The sequence below is a fragment of the Amblyomma americanum genome, chromosome 1 (assembly GCF_052857255.1).
Source record: "Amblyomma americanum isolate KBUSLIRL-KWMA chromosome 1, ASM5285725v1, whole genome shotgun sequence".
NCBI lineage: Eukaryota > Metazoa > Arthropoda > Arachnida > Ixodida > Ixodidae > Amblyomma > Amblyomma americanum.
In genome coordinates this window covers 144,291,036-144,304,039 of record NC_135497.1, presented here as the reverse complement: position 1 = coordinate 144,304,039, position 13,004 = coordinate 144,291,036, and the positions used below count along the sequence as shown (strand labels likewise).

The 13,004-nt window shown below is 51.7% G+C and overlaps 1 protein-coding gene across 1 annotated transcript; it reads left to right on the top strand.

Moving 5' to 3' along the window:
• Window positions 1-902: 902 nt before the first annotated feature.
• LOC144114139 (protein argonaute-4-like) lies at window positions 903-12,640 on the top strand. The gene is made up of 3 exons (XM_077647656.1): window positions 903-948; window positions 6,608-6,996; window positions 11,344-12,640. Exons 1-3 carry the CDS (start codon window positions 903-905, stop codon window positions 12,616-12,618), a joined length of 1,710 nt encoding a protein of 569 aa, XP_077503782.1. The 3' UTR covers window positions 12,619-12,640.
• The last annotated feature ends 364 nt before the right edge of the window (window positions 12,641-13,004 follow it).

Sequence of the window (13,004 nt, the reverse complement as noted above, 5' to 3'; positions counted from 1 at the left end):
GTCCAAGTTATTCCGGAGCCCTCCACTACGGCACCTCTTTCTTCCTTCATTCTCTTAGTACCTGCTTTATCCCTTTTCTTACGGCGCGGTTCAGGGATCGCGGGTATGGGAGACAGATACTGCGCCATTTCGACTCCCCAAAAACCAATTTTTCGGACTGTCACCTCACATGTGGGCACTAAAACACAGTCCTTACTCCGAGACTTAACCACGCTAGCACGTGACAATAAAATGAATTAAACGGATGCATTAACAATACATAGAGACATAAATAAAACCTTAAATGTTGAGAAATCGCTACAGTTCTTTATTTGCCGCTTTCTGGTGGCTCAGTCATATGGAAACGCACGGACTTGGACAAAATGGGAAATCAATGCTAGCAGCACTCGTCCCATTTTCTCACTTTGTACGTCCGTGCCGTTGGTATGCGCCTCTGTATTTTCCGAACTAGTCCCTCTCAGCAAAGTAGCCTTTAGGGCTAGCTGGGTTTCGAAGCGCGGTTACCCTCCACTTGTAGTCTTCGAGTTCCACAGCGCGCGGGCTCGAGACGTGTCGGGCCTTTGCGTTCCCATAAGGAGCAGTGGTAGCGCGACATCATACGACAATTCCATTTGGTTCTATACATTTTTTATGCGTTCTTGGATGCACTTTGAATCGCCGGCACGCGCATGACGTCTCCAGCCAATGACGACGGAACACGGAGCGTGGCGTCGCATGAGCCAATCGCAGAGCGGAGAAGGCCACTATAAAGGAGCAACACCGCAGCCTTCCTTCCCTTTCTTCTTCTCCAGTCGCTTGGCCGGCAGTGATTAAGAAGTGCAATTACCAGCTGTGCTTGTGGCTACGGAGAAAGGAATGCGTAGTGCCTCTCAAAGTGCGCGCCGTTCTTCTTTAAAATTACAATGCACAACGGCAAGAAGAAAAGCGACTCAGCTGATGGGCGTCCAGGTGCGTAGCGTATTTCCTTTCGGTTCGGTGGCCTTCGCTGCGGCAGCCTGGTTTGGGTGCTCCCTTTGTTCATCTGCCGTCACTTGGTGGCTGCTTTAGGCCTAAGCTAGTAGGCTATGATGATTGTGTTCTAAAGCATTATATTTTTGCGAGACGGCTGAACGAAATACGTGAGCGTGGCTAGCCGGTTTGTTTCTCTATTATGCACCGTCGTTTTTATGTTAGCGTGAGTGACCGTGACTTGAGAGAGAAAAAAAAAAACTGGTCTGGTTGAGTCGAAGCGACCTCGACAGCCTTTAAATCGCGTTAAGGTTGGTTCACGTGCAAGCGACTGAGCGGCGCGTTGCAGCAAAAAATTTGCAAAATTTTGGAACCTCTTCACTCTGGCCGCTTGACCCGCCGCGACGGCTCGAAACGGTTTCGTGCGCCGCGGCGGCAGAAATCGCTAGCGTTTTCGCTTGCATGTGAAGTGGCCTTTGGACTACGTACGTCGGTCGAGCTCCGGGCTAGCGCCACTCTGCGCGTCTCCTGTCCTCGTGCTTCCTAGTGTCGCCATATGCAACGCCGGTAATTGGCGCGCTGCCCCAGGGCTGTGAAGAGCCTTGCTTGGTTCGAACAAAGCGCGCACGCTTAGTGAAATGGCAAAGCCTTCAGCTTGCTCAATCTCGAACCCGCGTTGTGGACAATGCACTCTTTCGATGTCATTAATATTCGTCTCTTGTTTGGGCCCTCAACGTTTTGCATTGATGCTGCAGATCGGGAATATATGATCTAGCGGTAGAATTGCTATACGACAGACTGTATGCGGAATGGACAAAATCACTAAATTCCGGGGATGCTACGAACGTCAGTGCTAACAGGTTATGTGAAATACCTAACCGAAAGGCAAAACCCAATACAAAGGATCGCGTCGCTTCGCTTCACATCATGTTTTTTTCTGAGAGTGCCAATAAAAGGGGGTCAATCCCAGCCGCGCATTTGTGACCGGCGGCGCGTTCCTGCCGTGAATGCGTTTTCGAACTTTCGCCTTGCGCACGCGCACTGTGCGTCTCGCCGCTCCTCGAGCACGCGCTTCTGCACGCGTAGCTCGTGCGCCTGTGTGGTCCGGCCGTGCTGCTGACCTGACACGGGGCGGGTGCTGTGGAACGCTCTTCCGCTTGGTCAGTGCTTTGATCCACGGCACGTTTCCGAGCGCTGTTGTTCTTGATGCATAGCAACCCCTCCGCAGCTCCGCGCCCCAATCCCCTAAGCGCATTTGCGATTTCTTTATGGTTTATTTGGGTTTAACGTCCCAAAGCGACTTAGGCTATTAGGGACGCCGTAGAGATGGGCCCGGAAATATCGGCCACATGGGGGTTCTTTAACGTGCGCTGACATCGCACAGAACACGGGCTTATAGAATTTCGCCTCCATCGAAATTCGACCGCCGCGTCCGGGATCGAAACTGCGTCTTTCGGGCATCGTGTTTCAGCGTCCTAACTCTGTTTCCGCTGCATTTTTTGCTTGGGCTATCCGCATTATCCGCCGCGCTGGCTCAGTGATTAGGGCGCTCGGCTACTGATCCGGAGCTCCCGGGTTCGAACCCGACTGCGGCGGCCGCCTTTCGATGAAAGCGAAACGCAAAGGTGCCCGTGTGCTGTGCGATATCATTGCACGTTAAAGACGCCCTGGTGGTCGAAATTATTCCGGACCACTGCACTATGGCACCTCTTTTTTCCTTTCTGCTCTCAGTCCTAACTCTTCCCTTACGGCGTGGTGGAGGTGTTCACCGAGATATGAGGGACGGTTACTGCGTCATTTTCTTTCCTAAAAAACAATTTTCAGCCCCGACCCCGGCGGATGCGTTTTTATGGAGGAAAAACGCTAAGGCGCCCGTATGTTGTGCGATGTCAGTGCACGTTTAAGATCCCCAGGTGGTCGAAATTATTCCGGAGCCCTCCACTACGGCACCTCTTTCTTCCTTTCTTAATTCACTCCCTCCTTTATGCTTGCCCTTACGGCGCGGTTCAGGTGTCAATGATATGTGACAGATACTGCTGTAATTCCTTTCCCCAAGAACCAATTATTATTATTATTATTATTATTATTATTATTATTATTATTATTATTATTATTATTATTTCAGCGAAACCGACCGCGGCGGCTGCGTTTTCATGGGAGCAAAACGCTAAGGCGCCCGTGTGCTGTGCGATGTGAGAGCAAGTTAAAGATCCCCAGTTGGTCCACATTATTCCGGAGCCTCTCAGTACGGCATCTCTCTCTTCCTTTCTTCTTTCACTCCCTCCTTTATAATTTCCCTTACGGCGCGGTCACTTGTCCAGCGATATATGACAGATACTGCGCCATTTCCATTCCCTAAAAAACCTATTATTATTATTATTATTATTATTATTATTATTATTATTATTATTATTATTATTATTATTATTATTACTTCAGCAAATGTCTATTTTCCCCGAATTGTGGTCACTATTTATGGCGACTGAGTGTGTTTTGCTATAGGTAAGAGTGTGCACTCTATGGGGCTGCCGGGTAAAACCAAGCCGGCTTAACAACTTGGCGTCCCGCTGTGGGGCACGATGAGTGGCAGGGTTTTGTTGTTGGGACTGAGGGAAGAATGAAAAGTTCAGGGGCCCGGCCACTGGCTCAAGCTGATCCACAATCGCTGCCACTTGCAGATAATCGCTGCCACGGGCAGACAGTAGGGGAGTTAAAAGAGATAAGAGAGGAAATAGTGAAAGAAAGGACGCGCGTCGCAACGACCGCGTCATCTGAAGTGACGACGACGGTTTAGCAACTGGTACCTCCGGTGACAAGGAGCCCTCGCGACATGTGCGAGAGCCCCTGCATCGCAGCTCAGCAGGGGCAGGCAGCCACCTCATCGTCCCCTTCCCGTGAAGTGACAGCTTTACTGCTACCCTTCGTAGCTGCTTCGCCGTGTACGCGAGCTTGACCTTGAACCGAGGAGAAACCACGTGACAGCTATGACGTAACTCAGCCGCCACCGTCGCGTTCATTGTGATCATTGGCATTGGCGTTGACGGTGTTCTGGACTCCGTCACTTTTGAGGAAAGAAGGGAACTGGGCAAACGTTTCCCACAACCAGCATGTGCTGACATCCTCCGTGACAGCAAGCGTTGTCCGCGGTAAGAAAGGTGCATTCTTTACGCCCGATATGTAAATGTAAATAAAAATAATGTGGACTCGCTCAGCTAATCCAGGATATACAAAACGATAGATGTCGGCGTTCACTGTGTTCATTGGCGTTGGCGTTGGCAATGTTCTAGACGGCGATGGCTTTGAGCAAAGGAATAATAATTGATTTAGGGGGAATGGAAATAGCGCAGTATCTGTCTCCTATATTGTTGGACACCTGAAACGTCCCGTAAGGGAAGAGAAAAAGGAGGGAGTGAAAGAAGAAAGGGAGAGAGGTGCCGTAGTGGAGGGCTCCGGAATAATTTCGACCACCTGGGGATCTTTAACGTGCACTGGCATCGCACAGCACACCGGCGCCTTAGCGTTTTACCTCCAAAAAAAGGCAGCCGCCGCGGTCGGCTTCGAACTCGGGAACTTCGCATCAGTAGCCGAGCGCTCTAACCATTGAGTCACCGCGGCGGGTAACTCCACTGACCCACGGAGCCGGTTGTGCGCCTTCCCTTTCGTGAAAATGAACGGCCTTTGCAAAGTTGTCAACGGCAATGAATTCTATGAGCGCCATCTGCTCACTTGTTTTGTTTGGTTTTTGAGGAAAGGAAATGGCACAGTAACCGTCTCACTTATCTCGGCGGACACCCGAACCGCGCCGTAAAGGAATCGATAAAGGAGGGAGGGAAAGAAGAAAGAGAGAACTGAAAATTGAAACTTGGATTTTGAGGGAAAACGCGGCACTGCGCTGCGGCGGAACACCTGTGGCTCGGTTGAAGTGAACAGGTAGGTAGGTAAACTCTTTTATTGCGCCCAAAAACAGGGGACCAGTCAAAGGACCGGTTGCGCTGACTTAGAGGAGGTCGGCGGGGATCCTTTGGGATGCCGCGGCCTCCACCGCGCGCTGGATAAGCCAGCGTTGGTCTGCTGGCTTGGAAGTACACAGGAGAGACTCCCACGTCTCTGGGGTGTTTGCGTTGTCTCTGTTGTAATGTGGACAAGTCCACACCATGTGTATGAGTGTGGCCGGAGTTGAGCAGTGTTTACACATGGGGGCTATCTGTTCCGGAAAGATCCTGCTGTATAAGAGGGGGTGTGGGAAGCTGCCAGTTTGTAGTTTGCGCCATTGGACGGCCTCGCGCCTTGTTAGATCGCGGTGTGCGGGAGGATATATGCACCTTTGGAGTCTGTAGTGCTGGAGTATGTCCGTGTAAGTGGTGAGTAGAGATAGTGAAGCGCGTGGGATATTAGTGTCAGCGGAAGCAGGGTGGCTGATCATACTCTCGGCTCGGCAGCTGAGATCTCGAGCGAGAGTGTGTGCCTGGGCGTTTCCGCTGAGCGAACAAGTGAACAGCTCGGTGCTACTAGTGGCGCATGCGCAGTAGTGACTAGGGAGCGAGAGAGAGAGAAATATCCGCGGCGAGGCGCCCGTTGTGCCGTCATGTGCCTCCTCCTAGTACCGCCACGGCGAAATCGCAAGTTAGCGGCCAGTAAAGCTTCCACTTTAAAAAATCGAAGGCCGATTACGGCAGACGGTAATTCGGAATTTGAGCGCAGCTCTTCGCAAGCTGTCTGTTACCGCTTGGCAGGTGTCGTGCTACGTTGCTAGCCACACTCCGGAATCGTCCGGTAGCAGCCGCCTTCCGGCTGTCCATTCCTCTCGCCGTGTCAGGTGGCGCTTCGCTCTGCTACTGCCTGCCAACACGTCAGCTGTCAGGTAGCATGTTACACTGACTACGACGCGGAACGCAGGAACGGGCGAGCTGCGCTCTAGAATAAAATAAACTAAAGAAGTCACTGCTGTTGAACACGAAGCGATAAGCTTCACCACGTTTGGTAAAGCAGTCGTCGCATAGGCCGGAGAAGAACATTGAATGACCTTCAGCCCAACCACGTTAGCCGTGTATGACCATACGTGGTACATTGGGTGACATTTGGGTTCACCTTTGACCTTCAACACATTCAATGGAGGTGTAAGACCATGTGATACTACGTCTAAGCCACGTGGTCGTGTGGGTGTATACTCTAGAACGGCTGTCCATCCAGGCGCTCCCATGGACGAGCCTGAGACGCTTAGCAAGCATCTCAGGCTCAAGACGCTTAGCAAGGCAAGGAACAAGAGGTGCTCGTTATGACATGCATGACTCAAGCCAACAGTTACCGAACCAAAAAGCGTAGGGGATGTTTTTTATAAAATAATTTGTGGTCTTCATCAGTGGGGCTTAATAGGGCAATAACTTCTTAAAGAATCTCTTTGCGACGCTAAACCCCCATAAAGAGACGAAACTTTTTAAAGATAATTGATTAGAAAGCAGAAGAAAAACAACCATTTGCCGCCGGTGCGGTCCGAAACCCATGACCTCTGAATTTCGCGTCCGGTGCTCTACCGAGCTAGGGCGACGGCTGTCCAGTCTTCTGCTTTCGGCGGTGTATATTGCGTGTCGTAACAATCGCTATGATCGAAAACGCAGCAGATATATCAAGCCGACGTCAAATGGGCATTTTCGGCTCGCAGCGGTGCCTTCCGTCAGCGGTGGCAACCAAGCCACCGCTTCGCCCGCCGGTCCTTCGCGGGTTTCGTTCGAGCAAGCACTGCAGCAGGGCGTTGCGGCCAGCCCGCAGCCGCGCGCCGTCAGCGACAGCCAGACCCCCGCCGCCGAGCGCAGCGCTCGGCCCAGCGTGGAGCCCGGCGGCTACCGACCCAGCCACGGGGCCGCCGCTGGTGCCGCCAACGTAGCTGCCAGCAGCCCCTGGCCTGCATCCGCGGTAGCCGCTGTGAGTGGCTGTCAGCCGGCAGCAGCTGCCCCACCACCGTCGCCGCCGTGCACGCCGCCCGTTGCGGTGACAGAGCAAACACCCGAAGCTGGCGACAAGACCACGCCCGGCGACGATGTCAAGATCAGGGTGCGTACTGCTTGCCGAAAAGGGCTTCAACTTGAGCCATATGCTATGTATCTCGTTTAACCTCGTATAACAACGTAGAAGTTCGTTCCCGGCTGTTACTTCGTTGTATGCAGTGTTGACCGAGTTTCCGAGGGGAATCGTAATTACTTCGTTACATCCATTATTTCGTCATAACTCATGCTTTACAGTTCGTTATGCCAGCGGTCCATATACAGTAGCACCTCTTTACAACGAAGTTGAAGGTTTCCGGCGATTACTTCGTTATAGCTGTAGCTTCGTTATATCCGCTCTTGGCCGAGCTTCCACGTGCAAACATAATTTCTTCGTTATATCTGTTGTTTCGTTATAAACCGCTTCGTTACAAAGAGGTTCAACTGTGAGCTTGAAGGCTAGAGGAAAGCTCACCTGTCCGAAACATCGACTTACACGCAAGGTACGAGAACCGAACCCGGGTATAATACAACTCAAGAACGAAGCGGCATGTGCCCCTCGAAAGAGGCCCTCCAGCCAATGGCGATGACTGGTTTTCATGACGCCATGGTTAGTCAATCGTCTTGGACCTGTGTGACATCTCAGGGAGTGGCAGATGAAAGGAGATGAACCACCGTTTAAACAGATTGACAGCGGCGTCCGCAGAATCGGCCGACGCCGTTGGCTACAAGGCGTCCTTTGTAGGGCATCCGTCGCTTCTTTCTGGAGCTGCAGCCGACTATGCAGGGCTTAGTTTTTACTACTGAAAAGTGGTGTGGGTAGCAAGAATCGTGGTAGTGCATGACGTATAGGGCGCTCTGGAAGTGAAACAAGATTTACTCTGCTAACAAATTCAAGATCACGAACAACGTTTCAGAACCGCTACGGCTTCCTTGGTCAACAATGAGGAGGGCAAGGCGAGTGGGTGAAATTTAAAAGCGAAGTTTGTGTTGTAACGACCGTATTTAGATGAGTGGTTCGAACCCGACTGCTGCGGTTGCGTTTCGATGCAGGAGAAGCGCTAAGGCGCCCGTGTGCTGTGCAATGTCAGTGTAGGTTGAAGATCCCCAGGTGGTCGAAATTATTCCGGAGCCCTCCACTACTGCACCTCTTTCTTCCTGTCCTCTTTCACTCACTCCTTTTTCTCTTCCCTTACGGCGCGCTCCAGGTGTCCACCGATATGTGAGAAAGATACAGCGCCATTTCCTTTCCCCAAAAACCAAATTTCAAATTTCACAGATTCTTCTGTGAGGTTCAGGGCCTCAGTCGTCGCCTGGATAAAGGGTGGCTCAAGCAATAGGTGCGTCGTCAGGTTTAGCCTTTGGGTTCAGTACCTACACACCGGCGGCCGAGTGTTGTGTTGCCACCGTGAGAAATTGTTTTTAAAGCGAAAGCTTTACTGGTCGCAGGTTGAGCTGTTTCGCGTGATACCTGGACAGCCGTGCTGCGCATGAACAAGGAGCAGTGATGACACAGAGCGCATTTCTCTCCCTAATCACTACTGCGCATTCGCCGCTAGTAGCACCGAGCCACAGGTGTCCCGCCGCTGCGCACCGCCGAGCCTTTCCTCAAAATCCAACTTTCAATTTTGTTCTCTCTTTCCTCTTTCCCTGCCTCCTTTATCCCTACCTTCACGGCGTGGTTCGGGTGTCCACCGGGATGGGAGACGTTTACTGTGCCATTTCTTTTCCTCAAAAACCAAACAAAACAAGTGAGCCGACGGCGTTCATAGAATTCATTGGCGTTGACAACTTTGCAAAGACCGTTCATTTTCATGAAAGGAAAGACGCACAACCGGCTCCGTGGGTCAGTGGAGACCTCAATCTCGCTTTCGCTTTGTATATCCTGGATTAGCGGGGCTAATCCAACCCGCCGTGGTGGCTCAGTGGTTAGTGCGCTCGGCTACTGATCCGGAGTTCCCCGTTTCGAACCCGATCGCGGCGGCTGCGTTTTTATGGAGACAAAAACCTAAGGCGCCCATGTGCTGTGCGATGTCAGAGCACGTTAAAGATCCCCAGATGATCGAAATTATTCCGGAGCCCTCCACTACGGCACCTCTTTCTTCTTTCACTCCCGCCTTTATCGCTTCCCTTAGGCGCGGTTCAGGTGTCCAACGATATATGAGACAGATACTGCGCCATTTCCTTTCCCTGAAAACCAGTTATAATTATTATTATTGAGCTAATGCAAATTAATTTTTTTGGCGGGGGGCAGTACCTGTCGCAGTACATGGCGCAGTACCTGTCTCACATATAGGCGGACACCCGTAAAGCGCCGAAAGGGAAGGGACAAAGGGGGGGGGGTGAAAGTAGAAAGGCAGAAGTGCCGTAGTGGAGGGCTCCGGAATAATTGCGACCACCTGGTGATCTTTAACGTGCTCTGACATCGAACAGCACACGGGCGCCTTAGTGTTTCGCGTCCATCGAAACGCAGCCGCAGCCGCCGCGGTCGGGTTCGAACCTGGGAACACCGGACAGCAGCCGAGCGCCCTAACCACTGAGCCACCGCTATCAGTGTATTGTCTTTTTTATCCACGAGTTAAATGGGCTTTTAATCCCAGCGAAATTATGCACTGTCGGGCCCATATATCCACTCTGGCAATGTGATGTTTCCTTGGCCTGTAGCTGGAGTTGATTCTTTTAAATTACCCGCCGGCACATTCTCATTTCACAGAAAGATTCCTGTTATTCATCTTTCGCTGTTAATGGGCGGCTGCGGCATCTTTCCGACCTCCACGAATGCCGAAATTTCCACGGTAGTTCCTTGTGCCGAGCTTCGCCGCCGGGCGCCGGTTTGTTTCATAACGAATAATTAAATTTTTAAAATTTTGTCGCCCCAATCGGGACGATTTCTGTGGGCGACCTTGGACGTGTGACGTCACCAGCTGCATGCCCCTCGATATTTGCTCAGAGTTTGCTCAAGAAGAAGAAAATTAAGTCCTTTGTTTTTGATCATTTCACACAACCAGTGGTCTGTCGCTTAGTCTCCAGTTTAGTCAGGCAGCGCGACGAGAGGTTCTGCGACAGTATGCATGACGACAAGCTTCAATCTTGACGCCATACTTTGGGAGAAACCCAGTTTTGGTTTCCGCGTTCCTTGTTTTTCCTCTTTTAAAGGGCTTCTACTCAGGTTTTTGAAAAACGGTTTTTGAGGCACAGAGAAGGGACTCTTAAGAAATGTGATGGGAATGGGAACACAATACCACGTCTAAACACATTCAAAATCGCCCGCAATTACCATTTGAGTGGTTCAGAAACTTTGCAAGAAATGCTTCCACATCTGTGGCGCCATCATGGCCTTGGTTCCCTGAATAAAGAAATTAAGGGAGAGAAAGAAAGAACGTGTAATTACTCTCTCGCTTTTTGTTGGACATCCCGACCACGCAGTGCGGTTCCCTTATTTTGCAATCGTCCCGATGGTCCCTGTCATAGGTGCTCAAGATGGCACAAGGCTCTGAAATACCTTCCGAGGAAAGTACAGGGTCGGTCAGAAGTTCTCAGGCCATAGGGTCTGTTTTTGAGCTGCATAATCAGGCAGACATGACACCCCCAAAGACTCAAAATATCTGTAGAGGGCGGACGAGGTATCGTTCTATACTCTGCGAACCCTGATAGCTTTTTTGGCATCTTAAATGCAACATGCCGATGAAAAAAGCAAACGCTGTGGCCCCTGAACTTTTGACCTACCGCGTACATAACCTTGCTCAACCACTACGTTCTCTCGTCACAAACACCTGAACCAAATATTTCTACATTGAGCACAGTACCCACAATACCGAGCGAAGGTTGGCGAGCTCTTTCCAGCGACTTTTTCACGCCCGCGCATTTCTCCGCCTCGCTCTCGTGCGTATTTCTAGAAGTTCAAATCTGTCTGTCGGTTAAATTCAGAAGGAAAACAGCTACTATGGCCGGTGCCAGTAATAAGCGTCGGTTCAGCGGGTCAGAAAGCCCTCCCCCCCCCCCCCTACACACACACACGCCGGGGGAATCCCCGAACGGGTCGGCAGCCGGCGGTGGGGCCGAGTGGGTAGGGCTGGCTGAAGAGCGCCGACCTGTGAGCAAGAAACGAGTGGCGAAAGGAGATGGAAAGGCTCGAAGACGCTGAAATTTAAATTTTGACTACAGATAAATTCGCTTGCACAAAACGTTTATAACATTCTCACTTTAAGGTATTCATGAAGTGCCGTCCTTTAACGGGCTCGCTACAACACACAGGGTGCAGGAGGCTTTTCCCATTAATACTCACCGGAACCGGTCCTGCACTGTAGTGTAGACCGAAGACCATTCGGCCTAACTTATGTGACGCTCAACACACGAAACAGTGCATGCCTACTTATTTCTTCATGCCCTGCTCTAATTACCACCAATCACGGCGCAGGAGCTCGAGCGAACCCTGCCCTCTCACTTCCCGCGGCGCCCTGCCCACAGCCAGCTGGGCCGGACCATACAACTTCTGGCCAACCACTTCAGCATTGAGATACCGACTGGCATCGTCTACCACTACGACGTCGACATCTCCTCGGAGACTGCCCAGGAGACCAAGGTTCCTGAGCAGAAAAAGTACCGATGTCTCAGCACGAAGATCAACAGGATTGTCATCGAGCTCCTAGTAAAGAAGTACCGGCAAGACCTGGCCAACTGCATCCCGGCTTTTGATGGCCGCAAGAACCTGTACACGCGCCGCCAGGTCAACTTTCGCGAGCGGACATTCACTGTCGACCTCGAGGAAGACCAAAGATCCCAGAAGTTTATAATCAAGATCCAGTACGTGGCCACAGTGAACCTGGAGGCCCTGCATGGCGTCTTCAAAAAGCGCGTACAAACTGTGCCCCCGGAAGTCCTCCAGGCCATAGACATCGTCTTGAGGCACAGCCCCTCGATCAACCTTGCACCGGTTGGACGCTCGTTCTTCAGACCGCCGGGACCCAAAGAGCACAATGACCTCGGAGGAGGCCGGGAGGTGTGGTTTGGCTACTACACGAGTGTTCGACCCGCCCAATGGAAGCCCATGCTTAACGTCGACATGTCAGCAACAGCATTCTACGAGTCGCTTCCACTGGTCGACTTCATGTGCAGGTTCTTAAGCGACAGCCGTCGTGTGTTGACGCCCGCGGACTTCCGGTCATTGCGGGACAACCAGTACGTGCGCCTGAATAGGGAGCTCAAGGGACTCCGTGTCAAAGTGACGCACCTTCCGTACCCGCGCAAGTACAAAGTGGTCAAGATCACGAGGGAACCTGCGAAGGACATCTATTTTGAATCAGAAGGTAGTCAGATCTCCGTCGCCGACTACTTCCAGAGCCGCTACAGGCGCTTGTCGTACCCGAACTTCCCTTGCGTGCAGAGTGGCAGCCCGACGCATCCGCTCTACATTCCTCTGGAGGTGTGCGAGCTGGCCGAAGGCCAGCACTGTCGGAAGAAGCTCGACGAGAGTCAGACCGCCGAGATGATCAAGCGCACGGCCAAGCCTCCAGCCAAGCGCTTCCACGAGATTCGTCAGTCTGTGCGCGACATGGTCAGCAGCTCGGACAAGTACCTACGAGAGTTCGGCGAAAAGATCAACACTGAACCCACTCAGGTTGTGGGCAGAGTGCTCGACCCGACGGGGTGGGCAAGTTCCGCAACGTTCCTCCCTGCACGACCGTCGTCGTAATTGTTGTTTCGTATAATACGATTTATTTGATTTTAATCTCCTCTCTTATAGTCACGAATCTGTATTGTTAAATCTGTCAATAAATAATAATGTCATTAAATCTGGTGGACGTGAAGCGCCAGCTCCGAAAATAATGGCATAGGCAAACCTAAGGCTACAAACATCTGCGGTTACTTCTAGTGCGCATGTGGCACGGGTAATAAAAGGCCACACACACCACGACCGTCGACTCGGTGGTCGCGCATCCGCTGGACTTCGGCTCACTTCGGCATCCAGGTACGCGACCTCTTCTCCGCTCTTGTTGCGACTGTCAGCGGGAACAAATGGCCTGCGCTGTTTCATACATATCGCTCGAAGTTCCGTTGCCCATGGTTCCATATCCTATA

Excerpts from the sequence above, each read along its gene's own strand:
- LOC144114139 (XM_077647656.1), top strand. The coding sequence starts at position 903 with ATGCACAACGGCAAGAAGAAAAGCGACTCAGCTGATGGGCGTCCAG. Across the intron at positions 949-6,607 it reads CTCAGCTGATGGGCGTCCAG|CGGTGCCTTCCGTCAGCGGT; the intron begins GTGCGTAGCGTA and ends TTCGGCTCGCAG. Across the intron at positions 6,997-11,343 it reads GCGACGATGTCAAGATCAGG|GAGCTCGAGCGAACCCTGCC; the intron begins GTGCGTACTGCT and ends ATCACGGCGCAG.